The sequence below is a fragment of the Chlorocebus sabaeus genome, chromosome 24, assembly GCF_047675955.1.
Source record: "Chlorocebus sabaeus isolate Y175 chromosome 24, mChlSab1.0.hap1, whole genome shotgun sequence".
Classification (NCBI taxonomy): Eukaryota; Metazoa; Chordata; class Mammalia; order Primates; family Cercopithecidae; genus Chlorocebus; species Chlorocebus sabaeus.
In genome coordinates, this window is record NC_132927.1 from 39,623,863 (window position 1) to 39,644,793 (window position 20,931).

Sequence of the window (20,931 nt, forward strand, 5' to 3'; positions counted from 1 at the left end):
TGGAAGACTGAACCCATACAATGTCTTCTGCAACTAAAGTTCAAAATCATAATGAATCAATTGTGCTAAAGCACAGGAATATCTAATTTTAAAAAAACTTTTCAAAATGAACGCTAAGCCCTTCTCATTTAACTATTTGCTTGCTTTATAGACTATAAAAACATGTATTAATAGGTATGATAATATTCTGTTTTTAGGGTTTTATAAATATTTCAAAGCAGAGAGATTTCTAATAGACAAGCTACTTATACAATTCTGTGCCCTGAAAGATGTCCCAAACCAAAGAAAAGCAGGCAATAACTAATGAAAAAGGGGCCCAGCATTCTTCCTCATCAGAAGCTTGGTGTTCCACAGACGAATAAGGATGGGTGGGTAGCCCACAGAGTGTCCTGGTGGCACCAATAATATTCATCTCTGTTGAGAAATCTGGACTTGGCTAAGACCATCTGCCATCACTGCAGCCTAAGGTTACCTTTCATTTGGAAATTATGCTGTCAACTTGGTTTAGAATGTACATGGGTGAGGCATATGCTCTCCTTGCTGCCCAAGGAGATGCTGGCATGGAAAAAATGTGAAGGTGCCTGATTGAAGCTTGTGTTTATGGACTCTCCTCTTCTCTTCTCCCCTAGTGACTGTGACCGTGGGAGGCAAGCAACACTTGCTCGGACTGTATGACACCGCGGGACAGGTACATTTTTATTATCTCGATTCATTGGAGGGGGGGTGGTATAGGGGAGAAAAAGATCCGTTTGCTTAGGCAGATGGGACTCATAGCACAAATATTACCCATTCTGATCATTTGGGGCTAATTTATTGTCTGCCTAAATGACAACCAAAATCACATTCTCGATATTTTAAAAATACTTATAACTACAAAAATCTAAATTGTTACATTATTCAAGGCATTGATAGGTAAATAATGATTCATTCATTGACTGATAACCATCAAAAACCAGAATAACAGATTTGTGACCAAGAGTTTCAATTTCTTTCTGTGGAAACCTATTCCAGATCCAAGATTCATAGATCAATTTCATAAATTTTAGTTGCACCCATTTTTTTCAGGTTATTTTCTTTGCCCACCCTTTATTTGAATTGCCTAATGAACTGCGAAAAGGCCCAAAAAGAGATTGGCTGGGGTGAGGGGAAGAGAGAGGGAGATGGATTACGTGTTAGAAGGAAGAAAAGTCAGGATCCTAGATGTTTTCCAAAAGTGAGAATCAACCCTGAATAACTGGGGGTTGACTCCAAATTCCCTCAGATTCTTGAAATCTTCTCACTTTGTCAGGACTGTTTCTTCAAGTTGGAGAAACTGGCCCACCAATTACGTAAGACAATGGGCTAAAACCCTCAACATTTAATCAGTTGGCACATGCTCTCTTTGGGTGAAAATGGCACTTAATCTGTCTTTCCCAGCATCCCACACATCACTACGAAGTTTCTCAGGTTCTAATGTTCTAATCCAGTTCGTGGATTGGTGGAGGGGAAGTGGTTAAGGAACTGATGGCTGTAGTCCAATGTCTTGGATAGAGCTTTTGTTATCATATGTCTTGGGTCATTTATTTAGGTCAAAATCAGCGGGTTGTTCAGTCTGTCCACATTCTTACACCTTAAGTCCTTTGGAGTGAACATTTTACCCTGCTATTTCTCAGTGTGAGTTCCCTGGGAATTGTTGTTTGTAGTAATGCATTCATCTAGGCCTTTTTTTTCACAATTGTTTTGGATATACATCATTTTGCTCAACTTGAAAGCTCTTCACAATAATATAAATAAATGGAATTCTCTTTGGGGATTTCTGTGAAAATTTGTAGGGACCACTGTATAAATGCATGTGGAACATCAAAGATTGGTATTGACCAGGCTAGGGTGCGGAGCCTGGAAAATCTAACACCAGACTCAAAGCTTCTAAGAGCATCCAGGGTCCCCTCATTGGCAGATGCCTGTTTTGGTAAGCTACCACCAGGAACTGGGAGAGAAGCGACCACTCATGTCAATAGCAAGCCATATGACTAAGAAAGGAGGCCCCCTACATGCTCAAACTGATTTCAGTTTGCTTCTCTGATCTAAGATACAAGGGCCTCAGGATAGCTCATGCCCCCAACAGAAAGCATTCCAGCCACAAGGGTACACCACTTTGGAGGCTGAAGTTGCCCGCTCTATTTCAATCACACAATCATTGGGGTGTCCCCATTCGTCAGGAACTCATAGCCTGAAAGAGAGAGGAGTTTATACCTTCCTCCCCCATAGTCAGATTGTATTAATACAATCCGGTTTGAAAAGTTCAATATGGCAGTGATTATTTCGTGACTCTGAAACCTCTCTCTGGTCCCTCTGGCTTCGGAAAAAGTCTCTCTGTGCCCTGCTGCCCAGTCAGTTCTCCCCCGCTCTGCAGCAATCCAACAAGTATTGCCTCCTGTGCGTTAACTGCTCCAAGAACAACCTCCACAGGCTTCTGTTTAATTTTAAATCCAATAAAACTCTTTAAAAGCTCTTGTGGAGTTTAATTATTTTTTCCCACTGTTCTGTCCTTTTAAGAAAAAATTTAAATAACACTAACATAAGAGTTGAAGCTGTAAGACGTTGTAAAAATATCTTTAAACACCACATCAAAGCAAACAGAATGGTCTCAACATCTGACACAAAAGTGATGAAGACTGATAAAATATAACAAATAGATTATAAGATATTTTTTCAACTAACTCTCACTTGAATGCTTTATATTCAGAGGTAGACAAGACTCAAAATGAACCATAAAGCATGGGGAAAAGGAATCAGAACATATCGTAAGGTTCCTTCTAGGCCAAAAATTCTATGATGAGGACTTTTCACATGTAATCTCAAGAAACCCTGATAGAACTGGAGTAACTAGGCAGAAGGACTTGAGACTTGACCCATGGGAGACCTTTCAGCTGCAGAAGATTGCTGAATAATGGGAATGTGGTACACCACAGGATAACCTGTCATTCATTTTCTAGAACAGGGATTCTCAAACAGGAGTATGTGTCACAATCACCTGTAGGGCTTGTCAAAACTCAGCTACTGGGCCCCACTCCAAGAATTTCTGCTTCTCCAGGTCTAGGGTGGGACCCAAGAGTTTGCATTTCTTTTTTTTATTTTTATATTTTTATTTACTTATTTATTTGAAACAGGGTTTCGTTGCCATCACCCAGGCTGGAGTGCTGTGGTGCAATCTTGGCTCACTGCAACCTCCGCCTCCCGAGTTCAAGCAATTATCCTGCCTCAGCCTCCCAAGTAAGTGGGATTACAGGCACCTGCCATCATATCCAACTATACTTTTGTGTTTTTTTCTAGAGGCGGGGGTTTCACCATGTTGCCCTGGCTGGTCTCAAACTCGCGACCTCAGGTGATCCACCCATCTCAGCCTCCCAAAGTGCTGGGATTACAGATGTGAACTACTGCATCTGGCCCAAGAGTGTGCATTTCTAACAGGTTTTCTGGCAATGCTCCTGCTGGTCCCTACACCATACTTTGAGAGCCACTCAAAGCATGGCCCACCAACCTGTGGCATCAACATCACCAGGAAGCATGTTAGAACTGCAGAATCTTAAGGCCTATCCCCAGCCTACTGAATTTGCAAATCCATTTTAAGAAGATCTCCAAATCATTAGAATGCACATTAAATTTTGAGAAGCACTACTCTAAACATTTCTGGTGGTTGAGGCATTGTTCTGAAAGTTAGGAGGATACAATGGAAAATAACCATTACTGAAATGTATTCCCATAGTTCTACAATTCAGCTATTAAGACTTTGTAACAAATTTAATTTGGAAACAGTGTCCCAAAAATTCCATTCCCAGTCCTAGGTAGAATAATCTGCCTCTTCTCAGTTCTATTCTAGTAAATGTGCTAGATAGCTAAAGGATGTGTATAATTCAAAAATACTCATTTGGCCAATTACTTACAATGGAAGAGAGATGATTTCAAAATCAATTGATTAATCCCTGAACCACAAAAAGGAAATGTCTCTGAATCCAGCTATAGAGTCCATCTCGCTTGAATAATTAGATTTTTGTGCATGAATAAACCAAGGAGCAATCCTCCACATTTTTGTCTTGAACTAACTGAAGTAAATGTGTTCTGAGAGGTAAAGTGATAGGAACTCATTGTCTTAACCCTCAATGTCAGTGCTAAACAAAATCATTTGACCTGCTTTCCCTCAACTTTGAGGTACCTTGTCTGCCTCAGACCTGGCTACAGCCCCATGAGCCATGGCCTGAGACACTCCTACCCCTCCACAATTCAGGCAAGCATGTGCTAAAGATAGTTTATAATGGGCTGGGTGCAGTGGCTCACGCCTGTAATCCCAGCACTTCGGGAGGCCGAGGCAGATAGATCACAATGTCAGGAGTTCAAGACCAGCCTGGCCAACATGGTGAAACCCCGTCTCTACAAAAAATACAAAATTAGCCAGGCATGGTGGTGGGCGCCTGTAATCCCAGCTACTTGGGAGGCTGAGGCAGAAGAATCCCTTGAACCCAGGAGGCAGAGGTTGCAGTGAGCCGAGACCACAGCATTGCACTCCAGCCTCGGCAACAAAAGCAAAACCCCATCTCAAAAAAAAAAAAAAAAAAGAGAGTTTATGATGAAGTCATTTGCATACACTGTCAACACGTGGTGGCTGCTATTAAACATTAGCTCCCTCCCCCAAACCCTGAAACAAACTAACATTTGGACTTGGAGTGGAGCCCTTTGAAGATAGATTCATCACAACTCTGTTTAATTCTTTGTTAGGTAGAATTCCAAACATTAGATGAGGCGATGAATTGAGGAATTTTTCTCAGGGTGAGTGCATGTAACTCCTCAGATCACACTAGGGAGGAAATAAGGCCAACCAGCCCCGTAAGCCAAATCTATTTAGGTTGTGTCAACTCATCCTGTACGAGACATGTCCCTAGTAGTGTGTTACTGAATGCTAAAGGGATATCTGGAGCTCAGATCTTTGGCTCAGCTATGAAAGAGTCCCTGAGCCGACTTTCCCATAAGGTCCTTGCAGGCCAGTTTGTTTACAATGCATCAGGAGAGACCAATCGGACAGCAGGCTGTTGGTTGGGTTGGGGATGCTGCAGCCAGCCCTGGGCATTCACCAGCTGAGGAACTTCAGACTGGGAAAAGGGCTGTTTCCCAGGCTACGGCTTGCACCCAGATGGCCTCCCACCTCACTGCAGGTCATTACAGTAGAACCAGCCATAGTACTAAGACAAGGGCTCGCCTCCTTCTCTTGATGTGGCCTCACCTAGAAGGATGATATGGGAAAGCCCTACTCGGATTGTGGCCTCTCGGGCAAGACTCTAGGATGGGCATATCTCAGAGACAACACCTGTGAAAATGGCAGTGAGCAGCACTGCCGGGGAGGAATGACCGTCTCCTGGTGTCAGGAGCCACGTGCAGCCTGGCCAGGCGCCTGGTTCTGTGGAAGGGTGAACCACCAGGTTCCCCACAGAACCAGGAACCATCTGCATGTGGGCAAGCACAGAGTGGTGTCTGTCACTGAGAAACCACAGCCCGCAGTAGCTCAGCCGTCACCAGTGACCACAGAAGTAGAGAAGCAAGGAAGGCCATCAACCGAGCCCCTCACTCGCCCAGGTCTATGGGTCGCACATCTTCCCCAGACCCTGCTTTCTGAAGTCTGGCTTTCCCCCAAGGGCTGAGGAAGCACCCAACCAGGCAAGGAAGCAAGCGCAGCTAGGGTTTACAAATGGCAAACCAGGCTCCACTTGGAAGGAGTGGAGCCTTCCCCTTTGCTATTGGCTGATCCAAGGGGGCCATCTGGAGCACAGGATCTGGCAGCAACCCTCTATGGAAAGTTTGCCTAAAACCTCAGAACAAATGTTTTCCCTCAATGAGCAACTCCAACTTTCTTGCTCACGTGTATCTTCATGTGTGATTTTCAGGAGTAGGCAATTTGGGAGATTAGGGAGAAGTTAGCCCACATAACAGGTGCTTAGTAAAAGTAACCTTAGGACACAATCTTACTTCTCCCCAGATTATGAAAAAGAGAGATGCAGCAACATTGAGAGTTGCGGTTGGAGTTTTCAAACATTTGGGTCTTATTACTACTCAGTTCAGAAAAAGTTAATTTCTGAATCAGCCCTGGCATCCAATAAGGGTAGGGAAATGCTTCCAGGACCAGCAGCTGTTGTTGATATGGGATGGAGGATGGATTTTTTTACTGGATCATTAAAGTACGTACTATGTTCAAGACAATGTTCTAAGTGGCCTACAAATGTTAACGTATTTTATTCTCATAACAACTCATAAGGCCAGCACTATTAGCCTCATTCTGCAGATAAGGAAAGTGAGGCATGGAGAACTTACCCAAGATCACACCATAGTCACAAAGCCGGAGAATTTCTACCCACCACCCATGCTCTTAAGCACCATGCTATGTACCCACCCTATACACGATGCCCATGTTTTTCAAATTCAGCCTGATTTATGGGCGAATATGAAAATGAGACTTGTACCAAAATATCTGGGATAAACGTCACTAAACCCAAGACTTGGAAGCAGAATTCTATTTCCAATTTAATGTGGGTATGGGGGGTGGGAGGAGCTCAGTGCAACTCTCTTTGCTGCTCAAAGTGTGGCCCCTGGACCCAGTAGCACTAGCATCACCTGGAAACTTGTTAGAAATGCACATTCTTGGGCTCCATTCCAGTCCTGCTACTGAATAAGAATTTGCACTTTAGCCTGGGCAACATAGCAAGACCCTATCTCTACAAATTTTTTAATTACCCAGGCATGGTGTGCATACCTGTAGTCCCAGCTACTTGGGAGGCTGAGGAGAGAGGATCACTTGAGCCCAGGAGTTCAAGACTCCAGTGAACTTATGATCAGTGCACTAGTGTGGGCAGAAAGCGAGACCCAATCTCAAAAACAAAAAAGAAAAAAAAACCACAAAATTACACTTTAACAAGGTCCACAGGTGATGCAAATGTATGTGGATTCTAAGAAGTGCTGTCTACAAAATGATTTCACTTACCTGCGTCATGATGCAGCCTATAATATTTAGGACCCAGGTGTTTGGCACATCTGATGCTAACACTTTCTCTGAACTGTTCGCGTTTAATAATCACCCATAGTCACCCCAGAGCACCGGATCTGCCTTCAAACTGAACATGTTCTTGCCATCAGGGTGAAGTTAGGCTAAAAGCACTCAAAGGCCTACTTTGCCCCAAATACTTCCCTGTACTCCCCAATCCTAGCCTGTTTGTCTACTTTACCCCCAAAGCTCCATTTGAGCCTCTCTTTTAGATTAAAACTGTGTCTCCTCACGAAGCAAACAAGCACCTGTCTTCCATTCTGAATTTCAACATTAGAAAGGGCCTCAAATACCAACTAAACCACTTATCCACTTCTCATAGCCCCTAGCATCATCTCCACATGTTACCATCGAACCCAGGGCCAAAGCATGCTCCCTTGTGAAAAAACATTAAGTTACCAGCTGGCACAAATTCAACTCCCCCAGCCCCCAGGGGACGCTTTCTTTTATTAATCCTGACCCCCCTGCCATATTTTATAGCTGTAGCCCAGGGTTAGCCCCCCAATAGCCCAGGTGTGAGCTTTTTTTTTTTTTTTTTTTTTTTTTTTTTTTTTTTTGAGACGGAGTCTCGCTCTGTCGCCCAGGCTGGAGTGCAGTGGCCGGATCTCTCCTCACTGCAAGCTCCGCCTCCCGGGTTCACGCCATTCTCCTGCCTCAGCCTCCCGAGTAGCTGGGACTACAGGCGCCCGCCACCTCGCCCGGCTAGTTTTTTGTATTTTTTAGTAGAGACGGGGTTTCACCGTGTTAGCCAGGATGGTCTCGATCTCCTGACCTCGTGATCCGCCCGTCTCGGCCTCCCAAAGTGCTGGGATTACAGGCCCGGCCGAGCCTTCTTTAAAACTATTTTTGCCCGGTTGTCCTGGTTAAATTACTCCATCTGTCTAGACCTTTGTTTCTTAAACCATAAAACTGGCTCAGGGGAGAGGAAAGAACAGGAACCTGTGGTTATGAAACTTGAGCTGCATCAGAATCACCTGGAGGGTTTGTTCTAGCACTGACGGTGCAGCCTCTCCCCCAGCGCCCCAGCCGCGGCGGGCTGCGTGGCACCTGGGAATGTGTAGTTCTAACAAGCTCCCAGGTGACGCCAATGCTGCTGGACGGAACAGCATAGTTTGGAAACCACTGCATTAGCTAATCTTTAAGGCCTTTTGGAATGGTATTTTCCCAATTCACTCAGATAAATATTCTACATCATTCCATTTTAAGATTAGCCAGCAGAGTAAGAGAACTTTAACCTGTCTTATTTCCACATAAATCGACTTATTTCCTGTATTTTCATTTTCTTTCCCCAATTGAATTGCCAATTCTTACTCCCCCCGTACATAGTTCATACAGCATCCTTAACAGTGCTATGCATTCAGTAGGCACGAAATTTTTTAAATGGCATGATACAGCAGGACTAAGGTTTCCACAGAAGAGATCCAGAATACAGAGCACAGTGAGCCCAGTGACTGACACTGTCAGAAACGACTCAGCTGGAGGGCCAGAGGGTAAATGATCAGAAACAGACTTCTCTCACCTGCCCCACCTACAGTCAACCCAGCAACCCGTGGTCTTCCAGCTTTTCCATTAGGTGAATAGAAATCCTCTGATAGCCACTGGGTTAAAAAAGCAGACAAACATACTCCTTTCCGACTATGCACAACAGTTATTTGTTCCTACCTAATCTAGTTGTGACATTTCTCCTCATGGCGTTTTGCTTTGGTTTTTGGCTTTGAGGTTTTAAATATACAGTGTTGCTGCCATCCAGTGGTAATCTGAAGCAGATGCAGACCATCAAATAGATGATACAACCTGTGGGCAAACGTTTTGATTGCTGGGTAACATATGAGTCATGATTCCTAGACAAGTGAGTTAAGAAAATGCTTAATTTGTCACTTAAAATTCTAAGCGGCAGAAAACAGTGTGGTTACAATTGACAGCCAGAGCTGGATTGGGGCTAAATACCCCATCCTGGTATTTATGAACCCTATAACATTGGCCCATCATGGAACTTCTCTAAACCTTAACTTCCTCTTCAATGAAATGTGAATGTTGATGGTACCATCCTTCCAGTTCCATCAGGAGGATGCAATGAGAACGTACGTAAGAGTTTGAAACAATGTCTGACCTTTAGTAAGAAGCCCTCGGGCGCATCCTCCATTAATGGTGGAGATGATGGTGAAGTACAGCCATGTTCTCAACTCCAGGCCCCCCCCCAAACCAATTAAGTCAGAACTCCCAGATACGCAGGCCCACTCTTCAGAGATTCTAATTTAGCTGGTTGCTGAGTAGAAAAGTGGGTGGGGCGGGGAGTTGATTCGCAGAGCATCAGGATGGTTTAAAGGCTCCCCAAGTGATTGTAATAAAAGTCACTGCAGTAAGTGGCCCGCAGAAATGCCGTGTGTTCATTTGCAGGTCACTGTAGAGGTCATTTCGTCCAGTCTGTCAATAGGATTTATTGAATATTTGCTGTGAAAAGAGTACATGTAGGGATAAGAAAAAAAATCAACACGGTCCCCACTCCATTTATGACAATCCAGATGGGAGCATGCAGTGGCAGAGGGCAGGTGGTGTGGTGAACAGCTGTAGATTATAGCCTGGGAAGGAGACTTCTTGGCTCATGGGCCATACAGCTGCTCTTTAAGGGAACATTCCAGAGAGAAAAGAGAGAAGTGGGGAGACGACGGGAGAGGAGATTTGTTTTTCAGAGCTAGTTGTGTAAAGAGGAAGGGTAGTGCCAAGAAATTAGCTATCCCTTTCTCCACTGCGTCCCCAGCTACACACACACACACACACACACACACACACACACGACATAGGCACAACTTGGCTGAGACGCAACCTGGCCTGACTTCCCAGTATGACCAGTGTTTATTCAGCTGTGCACCAAACTCCCAATTATTTGCTTGACTAGAAATGTGGTAAATTAGCCACAATAGTGGGGTTTTTTTGGTTTTGGATTTTAGGATTTTACTTTTCAGCATCCTTGCCATCTTGCTTTGCATTTTGCATTAGGTACCTAAAACCTTTGCTTAAGTTTTAATAGTAGTAGCAGTAGTGGCCACATATACTGAATCCCGTGTTCTGCATACTCTGAGTAGCTAAACAATAGATCAATGCATGCCCACCAACCAGAGTGGACCATACTTAATATTCTAAGGTACTTCCTTTCAATCTCATGTGTATGTACGTGTGCACATGTGTGTACTTTCTTTTCTGGTCTTTTTTAATTTTTTTAAATTATACTTTAAGTTCTGGGATACGTGTGCAGAACGTGCAGGTTTGTTACATAGGTATACACGTGCCATGGTGGTTTGCTGCACCCATCAACCCGTTATCTAATTAATAAATACATTATTAGAGTCAATGGAAAGGTTGATATTAAAAATATATCCAAGATATGTTACATTTTAAAAAACACAAGTGGCACAACAATATGAACTATTTAATCAATTTGTTTTTAAACTAAACATGTGTATGTTGTATACATACATAAACATAAAATGGGCCAGGTGTGGTGACTCACGCCTATCATCCTAGCACTTTGGGGGGGCCAAGGCAGGAGGATTGCTTGAGCCCAGGAGTTCAAGACCAGCCTGGGCAACATAGTGAGACCCCATCTCTACAAAAAAATTAAAAATTGGCTGGGTGTGGTGGCATATGCCTGTAGTTCAAGCTGCTTGGGAGGCTGAAGTGGGAGAATTGCTTGAGCCCGGGAGTCTGCAGCTGCAGTGAGCCATGATCACGCCACTGCACTCCAGCCTGGGCAATAGATTGAGATCCTGTCTCAAAAAATAAAATAAAGTAAAATAAAATGTTTGGAAGGACAATGTTTAAGCAGTAGCCCTCTCTGGGGAGAGGAAAAAGTATTAGAGATCATACCAGGGATGAAAACAAGCTTTCACTTCTACTCTGTACTTATATAATGTTTGCATTTTTGCAATGAGCATATACATGTTTCATGAGTTTCTGAAATGTTTCATGAAGAGTAGTCATGGCCCTAATAAATGAGTTAATTATTTATTAACTCCTCTCTATGAATACATATATATGATAGGTGTGAACATATGTTTAGTTGCATATATAGTATACACACATATATAGTGTACACACATCATATATAGTGTGTATACACATACAAATTATGGTATGTATGGACAAATGTCATGTTGTGATATGTGATGTATATATAAATATGGTATGTGTATGCACATTCACACACAAAGTTACTGTTGGCTTATGTGTTACTAAATTCTATAAAAATATAAAAAACTTGCTATTGAAATACCAGGTTTTGCCTTGGAACTTCCTCAAACATTTCACATACAGTAAAAGGTTCTTGCTAACATTTTCCCGAAGTTGAAATGATGCAAAGTTTTACTTTGTATTTATCAACTCCCACTAAAATAGCAAATATATAAATATCTTATGTAACCAGAAACTCTTCCACAGAGCATATTCTGATCTGAAAAATCTTTTTTTTTTTTTTTTGAGACGGAGTCTCGCTATGTCGCCCAGGCTGGAGTGCAGTGGCGCGATCTCAGCTCACTGCAAGCTCCGCCTCCCGGGTTCACGCCATTCTCCTGCCTCAACCTCCTGAGCAGCTGGGACTACAGGCGCCCGCCACCTCGCCCGGCTAGTTTTTTTGTATTTTTTAGTAGAGACGGGGTTTCACCGGGTTAGCAAGGATGGTTTCGATCTCCTGACCTCGTGATCCGCCCGTCTCGGCCTCCCAAAGTGCTGGGATTACAGGCTTGAGCCACCGCGCCCGGCCTGAAAAATCTTTAGAAAGAAAATAATTAAGCTAGCATTTTTTTTATTTGGCCTTTAGGTAATCTTTGAAACAAATCCAAAATCCTTAGCTCTAAACCCTCACTCAACATATTTCTTCAAATATTGTGGTGTCAAATTTGGCAATAACTCTTCTTTTGCTTGTTAGTTCATTTATTCTAAATTAAATTTAGATACAATTTTTTTTAATTGTGTGAGGAGAGGATTCCTGTTGCCCTGGCAGATAGCTCACTAATTTAAATATAGTATATTCAGTACAACACAATTCCAACATGATGGAAGAATTACAATAATATTTACTGAATGTTACACTTTAAATGGGTGAACTTTGGTTTTCTGTTTTTATTTTGTTTGTTTTTTGAGACAAGATCTTGCTGCGTTGCCCAGGCTGGAGTACAGTGGCAAGATCACAGCTCACTGCAGCTTCAAACTCCCAGGCTCAAGCCATCCTCCCATTTCAGCCTCCTGAGTAGCTGGGACTACAAGCATGTACCCCCATGCCCAGCTAATTTTAGTATTTTTTTGTAGAGATAGGGTCTCGCTATATTGCCCAGGCAGGTCTCAAGCTCAAGGAATCAAGTGATCCTCCTGCCTTGGCCTCCAAAGTGCTGGGATTACAAGCATGAGCCACCTTGCCTGGTCAGGTGAACTTTTGAATACATAGAAACAGAGAGTAGAACTATTGTTACCAGAGGCAAGTAAGGACAGGAAATGGGGAGGTTTTGATCAAGGGTACAAAGCTGCAGTTAGCTAGGGTGAGTAAGTCTACAGCTATAATGTACAGCATGATAACGATAGCTAATGATACTATATTGCATACTGGAAATATGCTAGAAGAGTAGGTTTCTGGTCCTCTTGCCATAAAATATCTTTTTAAAGGTAAGCTGTAAGGAGATGAATATGTTAATTTGTTTCACTATAGTATATATATGTATATCAAACACCATGTTGTACACCTTAAATATATACAATTTAAAAACAAATAATAAATAAATGGGTGAACTTATGGTATATATCTCAATAAAAATGCTAAAAATATTTTTTAAGTTCATCTTAAGAGGGGGCAATACATAATCTCTGTACGTAACAAAAAGGTATTTTTCTGATTGATGGCTCCTTTAGTTCTAGTAGAGAAAGAACTACCAGATTCTAGGGTTGATGAAGAAACGGGATCCCAGTGCGCTGTAGTGGACTCTTACCTGCAATCTGACCTTGGAACCACATGGGACACACCTTACACGGGCTGTACAAACCCTTGTCTGCTCTTCCCACAGGAGGACTACAACCAGCTGAGGCCACTCTCCTACCCCAACACGGATGTGTTTTTGATCTGCTTCTCTGTCGTAAACCCTGCCTCTTACCACAACGTCCAGGAGGAATGGGTCCCCGAGCTCAAGGACTGCATGCCTCATGTGCCTTATGTCCTCATAGGGACCCAGGTTAAAATGCGGGCGATGGCAGGGTGGGGGGGAGCTGCAAAAATGGGAAGGAACCTCGTGAACATCCTATTCTGCCAAACGCTATGGAAGAGTGTCTCAGACATGTCAATCCTATGAACAGAAGCTCTTAAGGTGTGCATGATGATTTAGCCCATAGTGGAAAAGATAATAGAGCTCTTTAATATGGAGCAGAAAGTTTTGATATGACCTTCAAAAATTAATCTCTCTGATTTTTTTTTAATAACAAAGTAATGTTAAAAACAGACACCCTTTGCCAGGCTTGAATCAGAGCAATGAGGTGAGGGTGTCAATTGAACACATTATCTAGTATTTTTTATATCTGAAATCCACAGTTGTTTTAAAATCACAACATAGGTGGGAGTGTCAAGGTGACCACAGCAATCAGAATAGGCATTCTATGACAGGAATTCTTTAATTACACTTCTGGAGAAGGAAGATAAAAATTCACCACTGTCCATTCCTTTTAAACCTCTTGGTCTTCCAGATCTTAGAGAAGAAGTTAAAACACATATACCAGATAAACAAACCTAAGATTGTGAAAGCCTTTACAGTGTTCCGAAAGCTAATACATTTCCAGTTTGAGTTTCCAGTAGTAAGCCAATCACATTAAATGTATTAAAGATTGTTACCGTTTATAGTTTTAAATGGATTTTGTTCTTTGGCATTTTAAAATCCAAATTACTATCCCAAAGACATAGGAATGTACTAATACTGAAGGGCTTCACTGTTGTCTGCTTCATATGCTATTTCTTTCTATTATTCATTTATGTTCATTTTGAACAAGAGAATTTTTTTAACATAAAGAAAAGAAAAGTATTTCCTAAAGAAGACATGGACAGGTACACAGTATATGTATTTACTTAGAGAAAGTAGAGGAATACACATCTTCGTAAGTCAGAGTAATCATAGTTAACGCTTCTGCTCTGAAAGATAACTGTTTGTTTAAATGAAGTCTTTTGCCTTGAATTCTAGATAATAATGTTTGTCCATATTGATGGAACCTGAATCCCTGCTGCCAAATATGTGACAGAATATTCAATCACCTTTCTGTGATTCAAGCTGATTTTATTAGAGATAGGCACAAAATTGAGCAATTCTCTCTCTCACACACACACACACACATACACACACACAGTTAGTAGAGCTGAGTAATGTGCTTATAAAAGGGACCTAATATACTGGTCTTTAAGACACAAGCCCTTGTGTTCCCATATTCACACCCATTCATGAACACATGGGTTCACATACACAGTGAGGCTTTAAAGCAACCAAAATATTTAATTAAATTATCAAATCTAATCCAGATATATAAATGCTGTCTTCAAAGTTCTACCTTTGAAAAAATTAATGCTTATCTTGAGCAAATCCTTTGAAAATTCCTCTTAGGGACTTGCCTTCCAGAGCTTGCAGAACATTTGTTACAATATTCTCACAAATAGCAAATCTTCATACCTCCTTTGAGGATGAAGATTTTATTTGGAAAAGAAAAAAAAAAAAAGATGGGTTCAAAGCCAGGAAACAAACTAGTAAATAATGAGTAATATACTTTGGGATCAAATAAGGCCTCACTGTAAGGTCATGAGACTGGTTATCTTGCATGCCCTGTAAGCAGAATCTAGAAATAAATAGAAAATTTTGAAAAAACATCTAAGATAGCAACAGAATCATCCGAGTAAGTCTTCAGCTCGCAGGGTAACTGTTTGAAGGGGAAAACATAAGGAAAGTCTGTTGTGTACATTTACAAAGAAATTGCTTTACTTTTTTAGACATAACATGGGCATGTGAATCTGCTTCCTTAAAGAAAATTTAGCAACTTCAAAGATGTTAACAGAGAAAAAGACTCTATGATGTCACAGTTTAAAATATCTGGCAAGGCCTGAGAAAATAAATAAGTTTATCATGTGTGTTTTCTTGCCAGATTGATCTCCGTGATGACCCAAAAACCTTGGCCCGTTTGCTGTATATGAAAGAGAAACCTCTCACTTACGAGCATGGTGTGAAGCTTGCAAAAGCGGTACAGTCAGATTTGAATTTCATTTTAAATGTATGCTGAGAGAAGAGTATGTTGTATGCTTTGGAATGGGTGTGCAACATTGGGTTTTGCTTTAAAGTGCAATGTGTTTAGAATCTTCTCTAAGCTTTCTATTCTCCCCCTCTGTTCTAGTCAGGCTGGAAGGAGCCATTTGGTTAGCCTTCTTGTCAGCCAGCATTGTCTGTTTTTCATTCAGAAAGCAATTTGGTGAATTTAAACAGCTGAAGCACTTATCATTTGATTTAGCAACCTCTAGAACATCTACTTGCCATATTTAGTATGAATAAAGGGAGTCGTTAGATATATATTTGTAAATCTCACTGCTTATTATGGATGTAACTCATTTAAATAACCCCATAAGAGGCATTTTGTGATTTTCTTGGGAGAGACTTGGGTTAGCATCTGGCAGGGTTATATTTGTCCAGTATTTCTCACCATATAATGAATAGCCACTTAGAGAGCCTGGATTATGTCACAAACAGCATCTGGAAGGATAACATATACCAAAAAGTGACTAGTTGGGGATCTAAGTGGCTGTTTGGCAGATAATAGCAACCTGCTCAGAGCTGGAAGTGTTTTCACGGACCTTTCCTCCTTCCTGAGAGCCTAACATGAAGAGTTAGGAAAATGCTTTAGAAAGTATTTGCCAGACACCAAGTCTTTGCCTCCCCCATTACCCCGAGATGTAAGCAAAGCAGCCACTGAAAAACATACGAGAGGATGGAAGTGCTTTATGCAAGAGGAGGCCGATAAATCGCACCTCCAGAACTTAAATCAGATTCCTCATCAAGTCATAAATCTATTGACCCAGGTCAGAGGTTTGAAAATTTTCAATCTTACTTTCTAAGTGACGAACCTAGTAAAATGCATACCCCAGGCAGAGTTAGAAGTCACCCTCTACAAGCCAGTCAAGAATATTAACCACAAATTCTTCACTTACAAAACTATGCATTTATCTTATTAAAACTTGCTTGTAGGCCCTAAAACTAAGCATGATACACTCAACTAGAAATGAATTAAATACAATCATGTTTTTACAAGTACACTATGAGAACATCTCACAAACACCTGACTGAGATACTGAACCCTTCCTACTTCTATGCACAGTAATGTCAGTACTAACTAGCGCCAGCCATTCACGGAGTTCTTAGGATCCTAAGTACTTTATAATCTCTCTCACTTCAGCCTCATGACGACCCTTTTAAGCAGATAGCGTTGGTCTCAGCTTACAGATGAGGAAACAGTCTTAGAAGACAAGCACGTAGCTAATAACGAAGTCAAAAACTTCCAATCCAGCTCTGTGGACATCACCACCCGTGTACCTGACCATTGTGTGAATAACCTCCAACTGTGTATCTTTCCTCAGGTGAAATGGGTTTATGCCTGTAGGTTCTTCTGCCTTCTCCTCAAACATTCAACCTCAAATGCTCTCATTAAGATACCTAAATAGCTGGGAGGCTGAGGCAGGAGAATGGCCAGAACCCAGGAGGCTGAGCTTGTAGTGAGCCGAGATCACGCCACTGCACTCCAGCCTGGGCGACAGAGAGAGACTCCGTCTCAAAAAAAAAAAAAAAAAGATACCTAAATAGGTAGCTCCATAAATAATTGTATGTGGTTCCTTTCTACACATTTTTCACAGTCAGGAGGTCCCCATTGGCCGGCACCAGCTTCTTGCAGGAACTAGCTTTCTGTGTTCCTTCATGCCGTCAGCTTTCCTAGCCTCACTTCTCGTTGGGGAAGGTGTTTTTTTCACTCTCTGAAAAGAAGTCGTTCCAAAGCCTCCCATCTCATTTCATCCTTATTTTTGGAACAATGGCTGAGTTCACCATTTATATTGCCTTTTGCTAGTTTCTCCTAGCAACTGCGCTTCGATATAGAGGGAATCATGTTTAGCTTACAAAATCCAATTTAGAAGAAAACCTAGCAAGATTTTAACTTGTTTTATCACAATTCATGTAATTACAGGGATGCTTTAAGTTTCTCTACTCTCTGACTTTTCTGTCAAGTAGTTTCTAATCACAGCTAGCATGTATGGAGTGTTTATAATGTGCTAGGCTTGGTGCCAGGCGCCTTACAGCCTTTGTCTTAATTAATCCTCACAGCAACCCCTGAGGTGTGTGTATTATTATCTCCACTTTCCTGCAGGAAACTGAGGCTCAGAGAGGTTAAGATTGCCCAGCTAGCAAGTGGCAGAGTGAGGATAGAAAACTGTGCTTTAACCACCCACTCTTCTGCCTCCCTCCTATATAATCTGAAAAGAAACCTTTAGGTTTGGGGCTTCTTTTTTGTATGCTGGAGTCCCTTATTTTCATGTGCAAAGCTCCCCCACAACTTAAAGGCTTTGCAATTTCAGATTTTTCATATCTGATTCTTTCTGTTAAAACTTTGCAATTTCCAAAGCATTTTCCATCTAACATCTCTTTTTGGTCTCAAAGGGTGTTTTATTTTTAAAGGACATTTTTTATATTATACATATTTACAATTCTTTGTACTCTAAAGTCAACCACATTTACATATTTTGCACTAATTTATCATAAATATTCATTATTCTTTGACTTCTTTTATCCTCCCTCTTCTTATTACTGTAGTTTTTAATCCTCAGCCTACTTTTCCCAGTCTTTTACAAATTTGTAACTGTCCCTATTGCGGCTAGAATTATTAGACAACAATTGATTAAGCACCTGATATGTGCCAGATTAAGCACCTGATATATGCTGGATGCTACACTTTTTAGCTCTAAGATGATAGTTCTTTGTGCGTTCTCTTTCCCAGTTCCATCTAATACAGTCTAAACATGATCTTCTAAGTTCAGACTTCCTAAGGTATTTTTTGATACAGGAATTTGCCATTTTTTCTTTTTTAATCTCTGGGTTCTCTTTGCCCTCTCCTGCCACCTTCTTCACCCTGTGCCTTTTGTTGTTGTCACTCTTTAATTTAGCACCTGCTAAGTTTCCCACTGGGCTTTTAACATGCACGGGTGGGATTTAAAGCAGCAAAATTGCTGCAAACATCCTGTCATCAATGTTCAGTCACGTTAATCAACTGGAGTCTTTAATGCCCTCTTCTTGACTGGAAGAGTCACTGCCACCTGCCTTGTGCTGGCCATTTTCCCTTTCTCCCCTGGTCAATGAAAGTCACTTCAATTACAGGCGCGGTGGCTTCACGCCTGTAATCCCAGCACTTTGGGAGGCTAAGGCGGGTGGATCATGAGGTCAGGAGATCGAGACCATCCTACCCAACATGGTGAAACCCCGTCTCTACTAAAAATACAAAAATTAGCTGGGCATGGTGGCGCTTGCCTGTAATCCCAGCTACTCAGGAGGCTGAGGCGGGAGAATCACTTGAACCCGGCAGGCGGAGGTTGCAGTGAGCCGAGATGGTGCCACTGCACTGCAGCCTGGCAACATAGCAAAACTCTGTCTCCAAAAAAATAAATAAATAAATAAAAAGAAAGTCATTTCACTGCTGGTGTCTGGGTTACAAAGGCCAGAAGAGGAGGGAGATAGGCAAACAAAAGCATGCCACCTGGATAAACACAGTAACAAACAGCTGGGCAATGTACCAGGTAGCACAGAAGAGAGAGAGACTAATACATTCATGGAAGGAGCTTTCAGAGATTTCTTTAACCAGTTAACATCTCACCCAGGTTTGAAGGATGAGGAAAAGTTTTTCAGGTGAGCAGAGGGGTCTGGGGAAGGCACAAAATTCCAGACAGGGAGACCAGGACGTGCAAAGGCATCCTTTAAAACAAGAAATGGGGAAAGGATTCCCTATTTAATAAATGGTGCTGGGAAAACTGGCTAGCCATAAGTAGAAAGCTGAAACTGGATCCTTTCCTTACTCCTTATACGAAAATTAATTCAAGATGGATTAGAGACTTAAATGTTAGACCTAATACCATAAAAATCCTAGAGGAAAACCTAGGTAGTACCATTCAGGACATAGGCATGGGCAAAGACTTCATGTCTAAAACACCAAAAGCAACGGCAACAAAAGCCAAAATTGACAAATGGGATCTCATCAAACTAAAGAGCTTCTGCATAGCAAAAGAAACTACCATCAGAGGGAGCAGGCAACCTACAGAATGGGAGAAAATTTTTGCAATCTACCCATCTGACAAAGGGCTAATATCCAGAACCTACAAAGAACTCAAACAAATTTACAAGAAAAAAACAAACAACCCCATCCAAAAGTGGGCAAAGGATATGAACAGACATTTCTCAAAAGAAGACATTCATACAGCCAACAGACACATGAAAAAATGCTCATCATCACTGGCCATCAGAGAAATGCAAATCAAAACCACAATGAGATACCATCTCACACCAGTTAGAATGGCGATCATTCAAAAGTCAGGAAACAACAGGTGCTGGAGAGGATGTGGAGAAATAGGAACACTTTTACACTGTTGGTGGGATTGTAAACTAGTTCAACCATTATGGAAAACAGTATGGCGATTCCTCAAGGATCTAGAACTAGATGTACCATATGACCCAGCCATCCCATTACTGGGTATATACCCAAAGGATTATAAATTATGCTGCTATAAGGACACATGCACACGTATGTTTATTGCAGCACTATTCACAATAGCAAAGACTTGGAATCAACCCAAATGTCCATCAGTGACAGACTGGATTAAGAAAATGTGGCACATATACACCATGGAATACTATGCAGCCATAAAAAAGGATGAGTTTGTGTCCTTTGTAGGGACATGGATGCAGCTGGAAACCATCATTCTTAGCAAACTATCACAAGAACAGAAAACCAAACACCGCATGTTCTCACTCATAGGTGGGAACTGAACAATGAGATCACTTGGACTCGGGAAGGGGAACATCACACACCGGGGCCTATCATGGGGAGGGGGGAGGGGGGAGGGATTGCATTGGGAGTTATACCTGATGTAAATGACGAGTTGATGGGTGCAGCACACCAACATGGCACAAGTATACATATGTAGCAAACCTGCACGTTGTGCACATGTAGCCTACAACTTGAAGTTTAATAATAATAAATAAATTAAAAAAAAAAAAAAAAACATAGGGAGCAAAGTTCACCCACAAATGTTTTGATCAGTCCAAACAGATATTTTTAATGCAATTTGGTGGCCAACATTTAACAGTTTGGAAACACATTTCTAGCTTCTAAAACAAATTCAGAAGGTCGAGCAACTCTAGGCCAGCATTTCCTCATCAATGGAAACTGTTAAACATTCTTTTAGATTAAACATGTACCCTTCAGTCTGCCACAATCCCCACCACTTCCATATTATCCTATACTCAAGTAACACACTTTACATTATCCACCCTTGAATTGGCATCTCTGCATTATAGTCTTCAAAGATCAGCAGCAAATCCATCCAGCCTAGAAATGTTTTTCCTCTTTCACCAATTAGATCATAATGCTAACATGTTGAGATGGCGGCGTTTCTCTTACAACCTGTTTGGTTCTTTTTGCTTTTCTTGGCTCTCTATTTGCCTTCTCTGTGTGCCTTTGCTAATTCTCAAATGAGGAATAAAGAACTACTCTGCTACTAGCCATTTATTTAGACAGGAGCTTACTCTGTTTATTCCACTAACATCTTCTCTTCTTTTCTC

At 41.6% G+C, this 20,931-nt stretch overlaps 1 protein-coding gene across 1 annotated transcript in view; it reads left to right on the forward strand.

Moving 5' to 3' along the window:
* The window catches only part of RHOJ (ras homolog family member J), a 104,522-nt gene that overhangs the window by 77,472 nt on the left and 6,119 nt on the right, over positions 1-20,931 (forward strand). The window contains exons 2-4 of the mRNA XM_007986915.3: positions 630-688; positions 13,111-13,275; positions 15,215-15,310. Coding sequence (XP_007985106.1) covers positions 630-688; positions 13,111-13,275; positions 15,215-15,310 — 320 coding nt within the window. The remainder of the gene's footprint in view (positions 1-629; positions 689-13,110; positions 13,276-15,214; positions 15,311-20,931) is intronic.